Below are 11,860 nucleotides of genomic sequence, written 5' to 3'. Positions count from 1 at the left end.
GTGGGGGATTTTTTTTTTTTTTCTTTCAAGACAGGGTTTCCCTGTATAGCTCTGGCTGTCCTGGAATCACTTTGTAGACCAGGCTGGCCTCGAATTCACAGCGATCCAACTGCCTCTGCCTCCCAGAGTGCTGGGATTAAAAGAGCGTGCGCCACCATGCCCGGCTATTTGTATGTTAAGATTTTATTTCTTAATTATATGTATGTGAGAGTAGGAGTTGGGACTGTGTTATGTGCACATAGTGGTGAGTGCAGTGCCCAAGGAGACCAAAAAGAGTGCTAGAGTTACAGGTGACTGTAGTGTGCTTGTTACGGGTGCTGGGAACTCCCTTCCTCTGCAAGAATACCAGATTATAAACACTGAGCCATTACTGCAGACCTGTTAGCATTCTAGTCTTTTTTTTATTAATGGGTTTTTACTTGGAATCTCTACAAAGTACCAAGTGTAAACAAACAAAAAACCCAAATGTCTTGCTTGGGGAAACTGAAAAAGCCCAAGCTGTGGTTTCTTGTTGTTTTTGTTTTTTCCTACACAGACGGAATACTGAAAATCTGACTCATTCTCTTAAAAGTGACCAAATATCTCCTAAACATTTCCCTTGGACGCCCCCATCAAAACCTACGGCTGGAACAATAGTGTCATTTTACTATAGTAGTAAGTCTGACCTTTATATTGGCAGGCCATGGTAAAGGAATAATCACTCAAGACTGTGCAGTTAGCCCTCACTTCCACCTCCGCTCAGCCCCTCCCTTTCTCCCGGCACAATAGCGTCGGACTAGCTAGGCCGGTCGCGCCTGCCGAGCCGGGAATACCAGGCTAAGCGCACAGGGTACCCTCCCTAGGTGTACACACCGTGACGCTAGGCCCCTGGCCCCGCCCTGCTCCACCCTGCCCAGCGGCCTCCGAACCCTTCTCTCCTGTAGCTCCGCCCCGCCTCGTTTAGCCTGCCCCCCTCTGTTATGAGCTCAGGCACCGCGCTCTTGTGAATGAGAGATTTTTCCCGGAGAGACCACGCTTTCCCTCAAGCACCCCAACGGCTCCGCCTTCCCGCCGGAGCCAGACCCTTCCCAGCGTGCCCGGCGATTCCGGCGTGCGCGAACTTGGGAGGGCCAGGCCCTAGGGCCTGGCGGAGGAGCGCGAGGAGTACGCTGGGAATTGTAGTTCCCAAGCCCAGGAGGGCGGCTGAAGACTGGCCGCCAGCCGGACTCATTGTCCCAGTGTGCCCTGCGTCTCAGCCCGCGCTCTCGCAGCTCCACGCTCTGTCCGCCCGCCCTCCCGCTCCCTTGCTTGCTCGCGCTTTCCTTGCGGATCGAAGAGACTGGCTACAGCTTGTGGCTAGGGAGGCAGACGGAGGCCGCAGCTCAGGGAAAGTGAAGCTGCAGTAGTAGTAGTAGTAGTAGGAAGATGTCGGGCGAAGACGAGCAGCAGGAGCAGACTATCGCCGAGGACCTGGTCGTGACCAAGTATAAGATGGGGGGCGACATCGCCAACCGTGAGTGCGGCCTCGGGGGTCTTGGAATCGAGGCTGAGAGGGAGAGGTTTGGGGCTGTCTCCGGAGGGCTGGAGCGGCTGGGTCTTGCGGAGTGAGCCACCGAGGGGCGCGTGCCGACGGCCAGGGGCAGCGTGGTGGGGAGATCTGGTGTCGTCCCGGGGACTGAGCAGCCATGCCTGGGCTGGAGAGTGGAGGTGCGGGCCGGCGACCGCGAGGAGCGCAGAGAGGGGCCCAGACGTGCTCCGACCCTAGGCGGTTGGTAAGGAGGCAAGGCGCGTCGTCTTCTGCCCATCACCGTTCGGTCTGTCCGGATTTTCCTCTGACTGGCAGCTGTGAGGCTACCTCGAAAAGGAAGCGCCCAGCTGTTGGCGACCGAAGCGCCCCTCTGGCAGTCACCGCTCTTAACCTGCAGGAGTCGAGCCGACACGTGTTGCCAGGTCCTGTGCGGATCGCTGGCTCCCCACTTCCTCTCCTACCGGGCTTCCCCACCACGTGCTTTGCTAAAGTCTTTAGTTCAGGTCTTCCTGGTGGTGGCCCCTTCTCCCCTCGGCCTATCTCGAGGGACCGTTGGAGGACACGTCTGGCGCTTCTAACACAACTCTAAAGGATACCTGCCTTTTCTGGATGACTGCTGCCCCGTCTGTGAACAAGGCCTTTAATGCTTGTCCTTAAAGCGCTGACAGTCCTTTGAGGTTCTGCTTAGACAGCTGGGCAATTCTGACGATAATACTGGAAAGGGGCGGCGAGGAACACAGATTTTAGGATTATTATAAGCATTTCTTATACGAGCCTTGTTTTTTTTTTCTTAATAGTTGTCTCAGATAACTTTGTTTTCTCTTTGTTCCAATTCATCTTTTCTGTGTTTCTCCCCTCTCTCTCTTCCTCGTTCTCCCTCGCTCCCCCTCTCCTCAGACAGGCTTTCTGTGTAGTCCTGGTACTCCCTTTGTAGACCAGGCCGGCCTCAGAGATCCGCCCACCTCTGCTTCCCGGAGTGTTGGGATTAAAGGCTTGTGCCACCATGCTCTTATCTTTCCGTTTTTAAAAGCCACTTAAGGAGATGAAAACTGTCTTGACAAAATACTTGGAAGCAGGTATTTAGGATGTCTTTGGTTAGACCTGAGATTTTCTGCATTCCAAAGAATAAAAACCAACACACACACACAAAAATAAAACCTATAATTCCCATGAATCATAAAGAGAATATATACAAAATAATAATCTTATTTGGGGTCTTGTTTTATTATTTGATATTATTGGCTTGAGTCAGACAAAATGTCTATCCCTGCAAGTCAGCTTTAGTTAATTGTGACTTCAGATAATAGCTTTGAAACTGATCACATGTTTCTTTGATCTACTAAAAGTATGACTTGAGCCCCCTATTCAGACTTCAGTTTATTTCCCCTGGGCTTATATACTTGTATGTGGGGAAATGCATCTATGAAAATTATGATTGTTACCACCTAGTTACAGTGCCTGGGGAGCAAAGAAGGTAACATTAGCAGTGCTTTAACTTTGACTTAGCAATTATCTGAGCCTTCTTGTTGTCCCTGACACCTATAAATTTATTCTGCTCTTCGTGTATACGGGTTTCTTAGGGCAGAGTTCTCTAATGTGTATGTTTGGTAGCATCTAAAGATTTAGAACATGCAAAGCCTTTATATATTCAGGTGTCAAATAATTTTAAGGAGAGGAGTGGGTGCTAATTTTTTATTTTAGGAAAGGAAGGTAGAAAGTAAAGTTGGGTGTGGTGGTGCACGCCTTTAGTCCCAGCACTTGAGGGGAGGGAGGCAGGTCTTTTAAGTTCCTAGCCGGCCTGGTCTAAATAGTGAGTTCTAGAACAGTCAGGGCTATGTTTCAAACAAAACAAAAAAGTAGACATTAAAGGTGGATAGAATATTCCAGGACACAGGACTTGTTTCTTTCCTCTTTGCTTAAGACAACAGCATTAGGGAACATTAAAAACTAAATTCAACTTCAGTCTAATAAGATGATGCGAACACTGTGTGGGACTGATGTAATGGGATTCTATCCCCAGGGGTACTTCGATCTTTGGTGGCAGCTTCCAGCTCAGGTGTGTCGGTACTGAGCCTGTGTGAGAAAGGTGATGCCATGATTATGGAAGAGACAGGAAAAATTTTCAAGAAAGAAAAGGAAATGAAGAAAGGTAAGAAGCAGGCAAATCCCCTTTAATTTCTCCCATTTGACCCCAGCCACAGAGTCCTTTTTCCCCCCATTGAAATAACATAACTTCCACCCCATCTCTGGTTAAGATATTTGGAAGTCTAGAGTAGTGACTGGGATGGGTGCAGTTAATTTTTTTCTCAGTCTAAACTGAGTAAGCTTATGCAAGTCCCTAAAATAAAGCCCCTCAATGTTTTAAGGGTGAAGGTGTGATCGAGGCAGTAAGGTCGGTGATTCTTTTTACAGGTATTGCTTTTCCCACCAGCATTTCGGTAAATAACTGTGTGTGTCACTTCTCCCCTTTGAAGAGCGACCAGGACTATATACTCAAGGAAGGTGACTTGGTAAAAATGTAAGGTTAAGCCGTTCTAGAGTCTTTGTCATTTTCCTCCATTTTATACCTGTGTTAGTTCCTAATGCAGTATTGTTGCCTTTCAGTGACCTGGGGGTCCATGTGGATGGCTTCATTGCCAATGTGGCTCACACTTTTGTAATTGGTGTCACTCAGGTAGGTAGCATGCTTTTGAACTGTCTTTGTTCAGTCTTGGTAAGGGGGTATACTGCCATTTGTGTTTTTAATCTTCATTCTGTAGGATCATAAAATACACACATTAGTGAACTTTCCAGAATGACACAGATTCATTCTTCACAGGGGACCCAGGTGACCGGGCGGAAAGCAGATGTTGTTAAGGCCGCTCACCTCTGTGCCGAAGCTGCCTTACGACTAGTCAAGCCTGGGAACCAGGTAAGGAGCTTCCTTCTGGTGTCAGAGCTTGGTGGAAGCAAAGGTGAATCAGGCATCTATAAACAGTAATTAACTGAGCACCCCCCACAGTCATGTGAAGTATAGGGGATGTAATTTCTTCCTATGGAATCTATAAAGGCCATTTTTAGATTTTGTATGTGCATTTTAACCCCCAAACTAGGCACGTAACTAACCCTGAAACACAAATATTTAGCTGGGTAGTGGTAGCACCTTTAATCCCAGCATGTGGCAAAGGCAGGCAGATAATCTGATTTCAAGGCTAGCCTGGTCTACAAAGTGAGATCCTGTCTCAAAAATCCAATCAGTTGATCAGTAAATAAAATAATTTGTATGAGAAGGATAGAAAAGAGAAAATAGTGCTGATAAATTCATGCCACAGAGACCAAAATTAAATATGTTAGACTGTCAGTGAACATTATCTCTGAATTTAGCTTTCCAGAGAACCACTCAGAACCTATGACACTCTTCCCTGTGTGCTCTTGTGCCTCTCACCTGTATTTCATCCTCCTGATTACTTGCTTACATAATTTTGCTTAAAATTCTGCCTGTGTTTTCTTATGAGGACATTGACTTCACAGTTGTTTTCAAGCCCTTTGAATAGTTCCTAAGGCTCCCCCTCCCTGGTTTTTCAAGACAGGATTTCTCTGTAGCCTTGGTTGTCCTGGAACTCACTCTAGACCAGGCTGGCCTTGAACTCAGAGATCCGCCTGTCTTGTGCTAGGATTAAAGCCCAGCCTGTAGTAAATTTTTAAATTAGTTGTTACTACTGTTTTCATACATTTTGTTATTTATATTGGCTATTTGCATAATGGTTTGTCTATAGCTGTGGAATCAGATGCAGTCTACAAATGTAGCTTTTTAAAAGTCATCTTTCCCCCCTGGTGTTCCTGATTTCTTCTTCCCCCAACCCCCATCACAGGTGTGTGCCCCACCACACCTGGTCAAAAGTAGTCTTGAGCTCAAATGTCCTCGTTTCTGTAAAACAGGAAAAGTGAAACTTAACTGTGGCCCTTGTCAGAGGGACCAGTAGCTTGAATGAAGAGGGAGAATAGGGTCAGCAAGATGTCTCAGTGGGTAAAGACCCTTCCACGAAGCCTGCTGACCTCTTTGATGTCCTATCTGCCTGATAGAAAGTAAACTGACTCCTGGAAGTTCTATGTATTTAGTAATAATAAGTGTACCCACACATAAGCTGGGTGTGCTGGCTCACACCTGTAATCCCAGCACCCAGGTCCGCAAGGGGAGCCCAGGACAGCCAGGACTACACAGAGAAACCCTGTCTGGAAAAAAAAAAAATGCACACACATAGGCTAAATAAATGTATGTTTTCTTTTGCTTATTTTGAAATAGATCTTGTACTGTGTATACCAGGCTGTCCTCTGTCTACGTAGTTCTGGGAGTAAAGGCCATACTGTGCCCACCACAGGATTTTTTTTTTTTTTTTAAGTTAAAAATAAGCTTGTTGTTGTTGTTTTGTTTGTTTGCTCCCCATCGGGTAGAATGCCAAAGAACCAACCCTAGACTTGACATTGGAAAATATGCCAAGGTTTCTCCACAAAATACTTGGTTTCCCTTGGACAAATCAGTTAACCTTTTTTGAGTGTGCTTGTCTTCTGGGTTGGGGTATAGAGCTGCTCTGTTGTTTAAGAGGTGTTGCATATTTGGACCATCATTATTAAAGCAATTGGGGGGTGTCATTGAGACTGGATTTCTCTGTATAGCCTTGGTTATCCTGCAACTCACTCTGCAGACTAAGCTAGCCTTGAACTCTGAGTGCTGGAATTAAAGGCATGTACCGCCTCCATCTGACTGCATTTAAAATACAAATTTTAGTTTGTAGGAATGATATGATTATGAGTGAAAAACAGTGAATAAGAATCATTGGCACTTGATGGGGGGATGTTAGACTAAGTTAGAAGGAACAGATAATCTCACCTTTTATTTGCTCTCTTCTAGAACACACAAGTGACAGAAGCCTGGAACAAAGTTGCTCACTCATTTAATTGCACACCAATAGAAGGTGAGACCTCAGATACCTGGGTTAAAGGTCTGACAGTGAATGGTATGGTAGAGCATCCAATCTGGCTCTACCTTTGTCTGAGGCAGAAACCTCATACCCTGTTCCCATAGCATAATTGCACTGTCAAACTACGTATGAGAATGGGTTTGGAAGCCCTTAGGGAGCTCTATAGCTGGTACCATGGGCTTTATCCTGTCCACAGGTATGCTGTCACACCAGTTGAAGCAGCATGTGATTGATGGAGAGAAGACCATTATCCAGAATCCTACAGACCAGCAGAAGTAAGTGTCAACCCCATTCTTTGCCTTTTACCATTCTGTATTAGCTGTCGGGTTTTATTCATCCATGCCCCTGCTTTGGTGGTGGTTACCTTCTCCAAACTACCATGTTTTTGTTTTAAGGATTTTAATTATGTGTGTGTGTTTGTCTACACATGTGAGTGCAGGTACTCTTAGAAACCAGAGGTATCGATATTTCTGGAGCTAGGTAGTAATAGGCCCACCTGGCTTGGGAACCAAACTCAGGTCCTTATGTGCTCTTAACTACTGGACCATCTGTTTTGGGGTGGAAGTGGGGGAGCTCACTCTAGTCCTGACTGGCCTAGAACTTGCAGTAATTAATGCTTCTTCCTGATGCTAAGATCAAAGGCTGGCACTCCTATGTCTGGCTTAGGGTTGTTTTCTCTGTTCCCTTCAGGAAGGATCATGAAAAGGCAGAGTTTGAGGTACATGAAGTTTATGCTGTGGATGTCCTGGTCAGCTCAGGAGAAGGCAAGGTAATAAAACCAGATTTAGCAGAAGGGATGACTTGAAGGAGTGTTCATCGGATCAATTGGACCTGACTTAACTCTCTTAGGCCAAAGATGCAGGACAGAGAACCACCATTTACAAACGAGACCCCTCTAAACAGTATGGCCTGAAAATGAAAACTTCACGTGCCTTTTTCAGCGAGGTGGAGAGGCGTTTTGATGCCATGCCCTTTACTTTAAGGTACTACATATAGCAAGAACAGGACTGGGAACTAGTCTGACTAAGTTTGTACACCTAGGAACATTTTCTCTTCCCTTGGCCTTCCCTCCCTCTCTCTTGCCCAGACTTGTAGCTCCTGCCTGAATGCACGTCCTCTGCCCTGCTCATCTCCTTGTTGAATATAATATAGAACAACCCTAAACATAATTTTTGCACGAGGATAGAAGTGATCTAGAAATATGCATGACTTGAGTATGTGGCAGATGCTTGTGGTGCCAGCATTCTGGAGGTGAGGCCAGAAGATCAAGAGTTTTAAATCAGCTTAAGCTATATTGAGCAAAAACTTGTCTTAAACAACAGGGCCACTTGCTGTGCAGCTGTAGACCAAGAACTGTGTTAAGGCTGCCAACGACCTAAGTTCAGCCCCTGAAACACATGTAACAAAGCTGTCCCCTGGCCTTCACTACCATGCCCTGCACCCAGCCACCTTCATACATGTAATAAAACATGAAAATAAGTGGTAATGCCTGATAGGTTGTTAAGGAGACTTGAATGCTGTCTTTCTCTTCCCAGAGCATTTGAAGATGAGAAGAAGGCTCGAATGGGTGTGGTAGAGTGTGCCAAACATGAGTTACTACAACCATTTAATGTTCTCTATGAGAAGGAGGGTAAGTCCTAAGAGGGTTTGCTTTTAGAGCCCCCAGTATTACACCTCCCTCTCTGCAACTTCAGGGGGAAAAGTACGATGTGAACTTTTTATTTTCGCATAGGTGAATTTGTTGCCCAGTTTAAATTTACAGTTCTCCTTATGCCCAATGGCCCCATGCGGATAACCAGTGGTCCGTTTGAGCCTGACCTCTACAAGTCTGAGATGGAAGTCCAGGATGCCGAGTTAAAGGTTAGTGTTGAATGAAATGAACAGGCCATTGACCCTGTGAAAGTCCTGAAGAGAATTTCCAAAGTGAGTCCCATGTTTACCCCACATTCCTCAGGCTTTGCCTTCTTCCTTCTGTTTTCCAGGCTCTTCTCCAAAGTTCTGCAAGTCGAAAAACCCAGAAAAAAAAGAAAAAGAAGGTATGCGATCTTGATGGTGGAGTCTGAGCTCACTCCCTTCTGTTCTGACTCGGCATCAAGATACTTTTGGGGGGTTAGTGGCAAAGGAATTGGTTTTTTGTTTTTATTTGAATTTAGGCCTCCAAGACTGCAGAGAATGCCACCAGTGGAGAAACATTAGAAGAGAATGAAGCTGGGGACTGAGGTGGGTCCCTATCCCCAGCTTGTCATTCCTGCCTCCCTTCCCACGGCACCCCAGGCTCTGTGAAGTGCAGTTCGTCTTCTCCACCCAAGACCACCAGCAGAGCAGGGTCTTCTGCCCTCATCCCTGTTTCCCCACCCACCCATCCACTCCTTCCAACAAAAAACCAGCACCAACTGACTCTGGTGTTGGGAGGCCAGGCTTCCCAGCCACTGAAGACTACTTTCAGTAGAAAAAGAAATTGAATAATAAAATCAGGAGTCAAAATCCATCGTCGTCAAGCCCCTCTTTCTAGCCTTTTCTACTCTGCTTGGTTAAGGTTTGTGGCCACTACAACAGAACAGGAAGGAGGCTAAACTAGCCACTACAACTAAAAAAAAAAATCACCTGAAATTTTTTACATCACTGATGTCATTTTATTCTTTTGGAGGCTTCTTTTTCCCACTGTCATCAAGTATTTAGTCTGCCCTCAATGAGGACTGGTTGTATTTTTTTTATTCACTTAATGGCAGATTTCTTGTCATCTAGAGTATCTGGTTAAGCCCTTCCCATTTTTTAAGAAGCTAAAATCTCCACTAAGAAGAGATTTTTATCATCTATCAAAAGGATCCTCATTTGTAAATATCTTTAGTCATTTTGTTCTTTGGAGGCCCTCCATTCACCCATTTTCACAAAATTGAAATCCATGCCTAGTGTTTACTCTCCCCCCTCCCTGGAACCAGTGGATTTCCCCTCACTTGATTTTACAACTTACATTGAAAATCCCATTGTGTGTGTGTGTATATTTTGGTTTGAGACAAGGTCTCACTATGTAGCTCCGGCTGGCTTCAAACTCACTGTGTTTACCAGGCTAGCCTTGAACTCAGAGATACATCTGCCTCTGTCTCCTAAATGCTAGAGTTAAAGGTCTTTGCCACCACACCCAGATTCCCATTTGACATATTTTGAGTTTCCTCTCATGAAAGGAAAACCGGGTACCAGAGGAGTAGACTGAAGAGAACTGACTTTCTGAAGCTGTGGACTTGTATGACTTGCTGGGGGTTTGTAGAGAATGGTTATAATTTGTACCTCTGGCATGCTGTCCAGGGAACCAGGGTTCCCATTAAGAGGTTTTTGAAATGACATGGCATTAAAATAAATTTGGATTTGCTCATAATGTTAATGTGTTTGTTCTCTTTGTCTTCTTCGTGGTGGTGGGCATGGAACAATTTATCACTAAGTTGTGTCTTGAGATAGTCTCCCTGTGGTAGCCCTGGGTAAATCAGGCTGTCTACCCTGTGGTAGCCCTGGATAAATCAGGCTGTGTCATAATGTTAATGTGTTCTCTTTGTGTTTGTGGTGGTGGGCATGGAACAGTTTATCACTAAGCTGTGTCTTGGGGTCTCCCTGTGGCAGCCCTGGATGAATCAGGCAGTCTTTTCCCTGTGGCAGCCCTGGATAAGTCAGGACCCTCTGCTCCTGCTCCAGAGCTCTGGGACTAAGTTCAGGCACCACCACTGTCCAAGGAATTTGGAAGTATCTCATTCATGGAGATGACCATCAGTTGAAGGACTGTCGGTTTAGGGGGTGATGGGATCTTTAGATCTTGGGGTCTGTTTGTTTTGTTTTGTTTTTTCCGTTTTCTCTGTGACCCTGTCTGTCCTGGGCTTTTGTGTAGACCAAGCTGGCCCTAAACTCTCAATCTGTCTTCCTTTGCCAGCCTCCCAAATGCTAGGATTAAGTGCCACCTAGTTTGGGAATTTAAGTATACAAGCTTGGGTGGGGGGTTGTTTTGTTTTTTACGTTCTTTCAAGACAGGGTTTCTCTGTTGTAACCTTGGCAATCCTTTGTAGGCCACACTAGACTCTGCTGCCTCCTGAAAGCTGGGGTTACAAGCGCGTGCCACTGCACCTAGCTACAAACATTTATGTTAGGACTGATAGTTTTCTGTATAGTGTAAAGGCAATATGGCAAGTTTGCCTTTTGAGTGCTGGGGTTATAGGCACATCTCACCACACCTCATTTATGCTGTGACGGGGACCAAAATAGGTAAGTTTTCAGTGCCAAGCTGAGGGAGGTGGTCTGAGAAGCTGGTTAAAAAGGTTTTAGTTTTACCACATAGGAAACAGTGCTGAACTGAGTATAAAGGAGTCAGCAAATCTGAGTGATAAATGTTCTAAATTACAGAGGTTTGGCTCGGGTTGGTTTTCTTGGGCTCTTGAACCTGCCTTAGTCTGTGGTGTATGCCACCACACCTGTTTGCTGTTAGTGGGCATGCCGATTGAGGAGACTATGGGACAGAACAATGTGGCGAAGTCTGCCTCAAATTTTGTTTTGAGACAGGGTTTTTCTGTATAGTGCTGGCTGTCCTGGAACTTGCTTTTTAGACCAAGCTAGTCTCAAACTCACAAAGATCTGCCTGCATCTGCCTCCCAAGTGCTGGGATCAAAAAGTACAGGGACGAAAGGCCTGTGCTATCATACCTGGTTCCCTCAACCACTAAAACTCCCTAAAACTAAACACAGTTTATATAAACTGGTGATCTCTAAGGATTTTTTTAAACGTTCTTTTTCTTAGTTTGAGACACTGGCTCGGGCTGTAAAATTAGTCTATTAGGACGTTTATTTGGATTTTTAAAACTTTAGCTTGAAGTAGAGTTGTAGCCCAGTTCATAGTGCTTATCTGGCATACATGTAACCCTGTGTTGGATTCCCAGTATCCATAGTGTATGCCCATAATCCCAAAATTTAGAAGTTGGAGGCAAGAAGATTAAAAAGAAATTCAAGGTCATTCTTAGCTTTGTAACAAGTTTGAGACCACTTTAGGATACATGAGACTTTGACAAAACAGAAAACAGGAGGCTAAAGCAAAAGGGTCATGAGTTCAAGACCAGCATGAACAATTTAGTAAGATCCTGTCTAAAATTTCAATGGGCTAGCCTTTAATCCCATCTGTTCTTGGTGATTAGTATTTAATATTGGTGTAACTTTTAGTTAGACTGGATATTCCTAAATCAGCTGTATACCCAAATCACCACACAGAGACTAGAATTTATTTAATTAACCTAGAGCACAATGCTGGGCAATAGTTAATCCATCCTAAACCTCCAAGCCCATATAGCTTCCCATTCAGATTTCTCACATTATACTTGCTTCTAGTCATTTCTTAGGTCCGGCTCATCTCTCCTCACGGTTCCAAG

At 45.2% G+C, this 11,860-nt stretch overlaps 1 protein-coding gene across 1 annotated transcript; it reads left to right on the top strand.

Annotated features, from left to right (window-relative positions):
* The first annotated feature begins 1,225 nt into the window (after positions 1–1,225).
* On the top strand, positions 1,226–9,838 carry Pa2g4 (proliferation-associated 2G4). The gene is made up of 13 exons (XM_021654798.2): positions 1,226–1,492; positions 3,528–3,656; positions 3,920–4,025; positions 4,112–4,181; positions 4,326–4,418; positions 6,396–6,459; positions 6,662–6,740; positions 7,156–7,234; positions 7,315–7,448; positions 8,001–8,095; positions 8,198–8,325; positions 8,448–8,501; positions 8,619–9,838. Exons 1-13 carry the CDS (start codon positions 1,405–1,407, stop codon positions 8,682–8,684), a joined length of 1,185 nt encoding a protein of 394 aa, XP_021510473.1. The 5' UTR covers positions 1,226–1,404; the 3' UTR covers positions 8,685–9,838.
* The last annotated feature ends 2,022 nt before the right edge of the window (positions 9,839–11,860 follow it).

The sequence above is a fragment of the Meriones unguiculatus genome, chromosome 18 (assembly GCF_030254825.1).
Source record: "Meriones unguiculatus strain TT.TT164.6M chromosome 18, Bangor_MerUng_6.1, whole genome shotgun sequence".
Taxonomy (NCBI): Eukaryota; Metazoa; Chordata; class Mammalia; order Rodentia; family Muridae; genus Meriones; species Meriones unguiculatus.
This window is presented reverse-complemented; position numbering and strand designations above follow the sequence as displayed.

Excerpts from the sequence above, each read along its gene's own strand:
- Pa2g4 (XM_021654798.2), top strand. The coding sequence starts at position 1,405 with ATGTCGGGCGAAGACGAGCAGCAGGAGCAGACTATCGCCGAGGACCTG. Across the intron at positions 6,741-7,155 it reads AATCCTACAGACCAGCAGAA|GAAGGATCATGAAAAGGCAG; the intron begins GTAAGTGTCAAC and ends TGTTCCCTTCAG. Across the intron at positions 8,096-8,197 it reads TGTTCTCTATGAGAAGGAGG|GTGAATTTGTTGCCCAGTTT; the intron begins GTAAGTCCTAAG and ends ATTTTCGCATAG.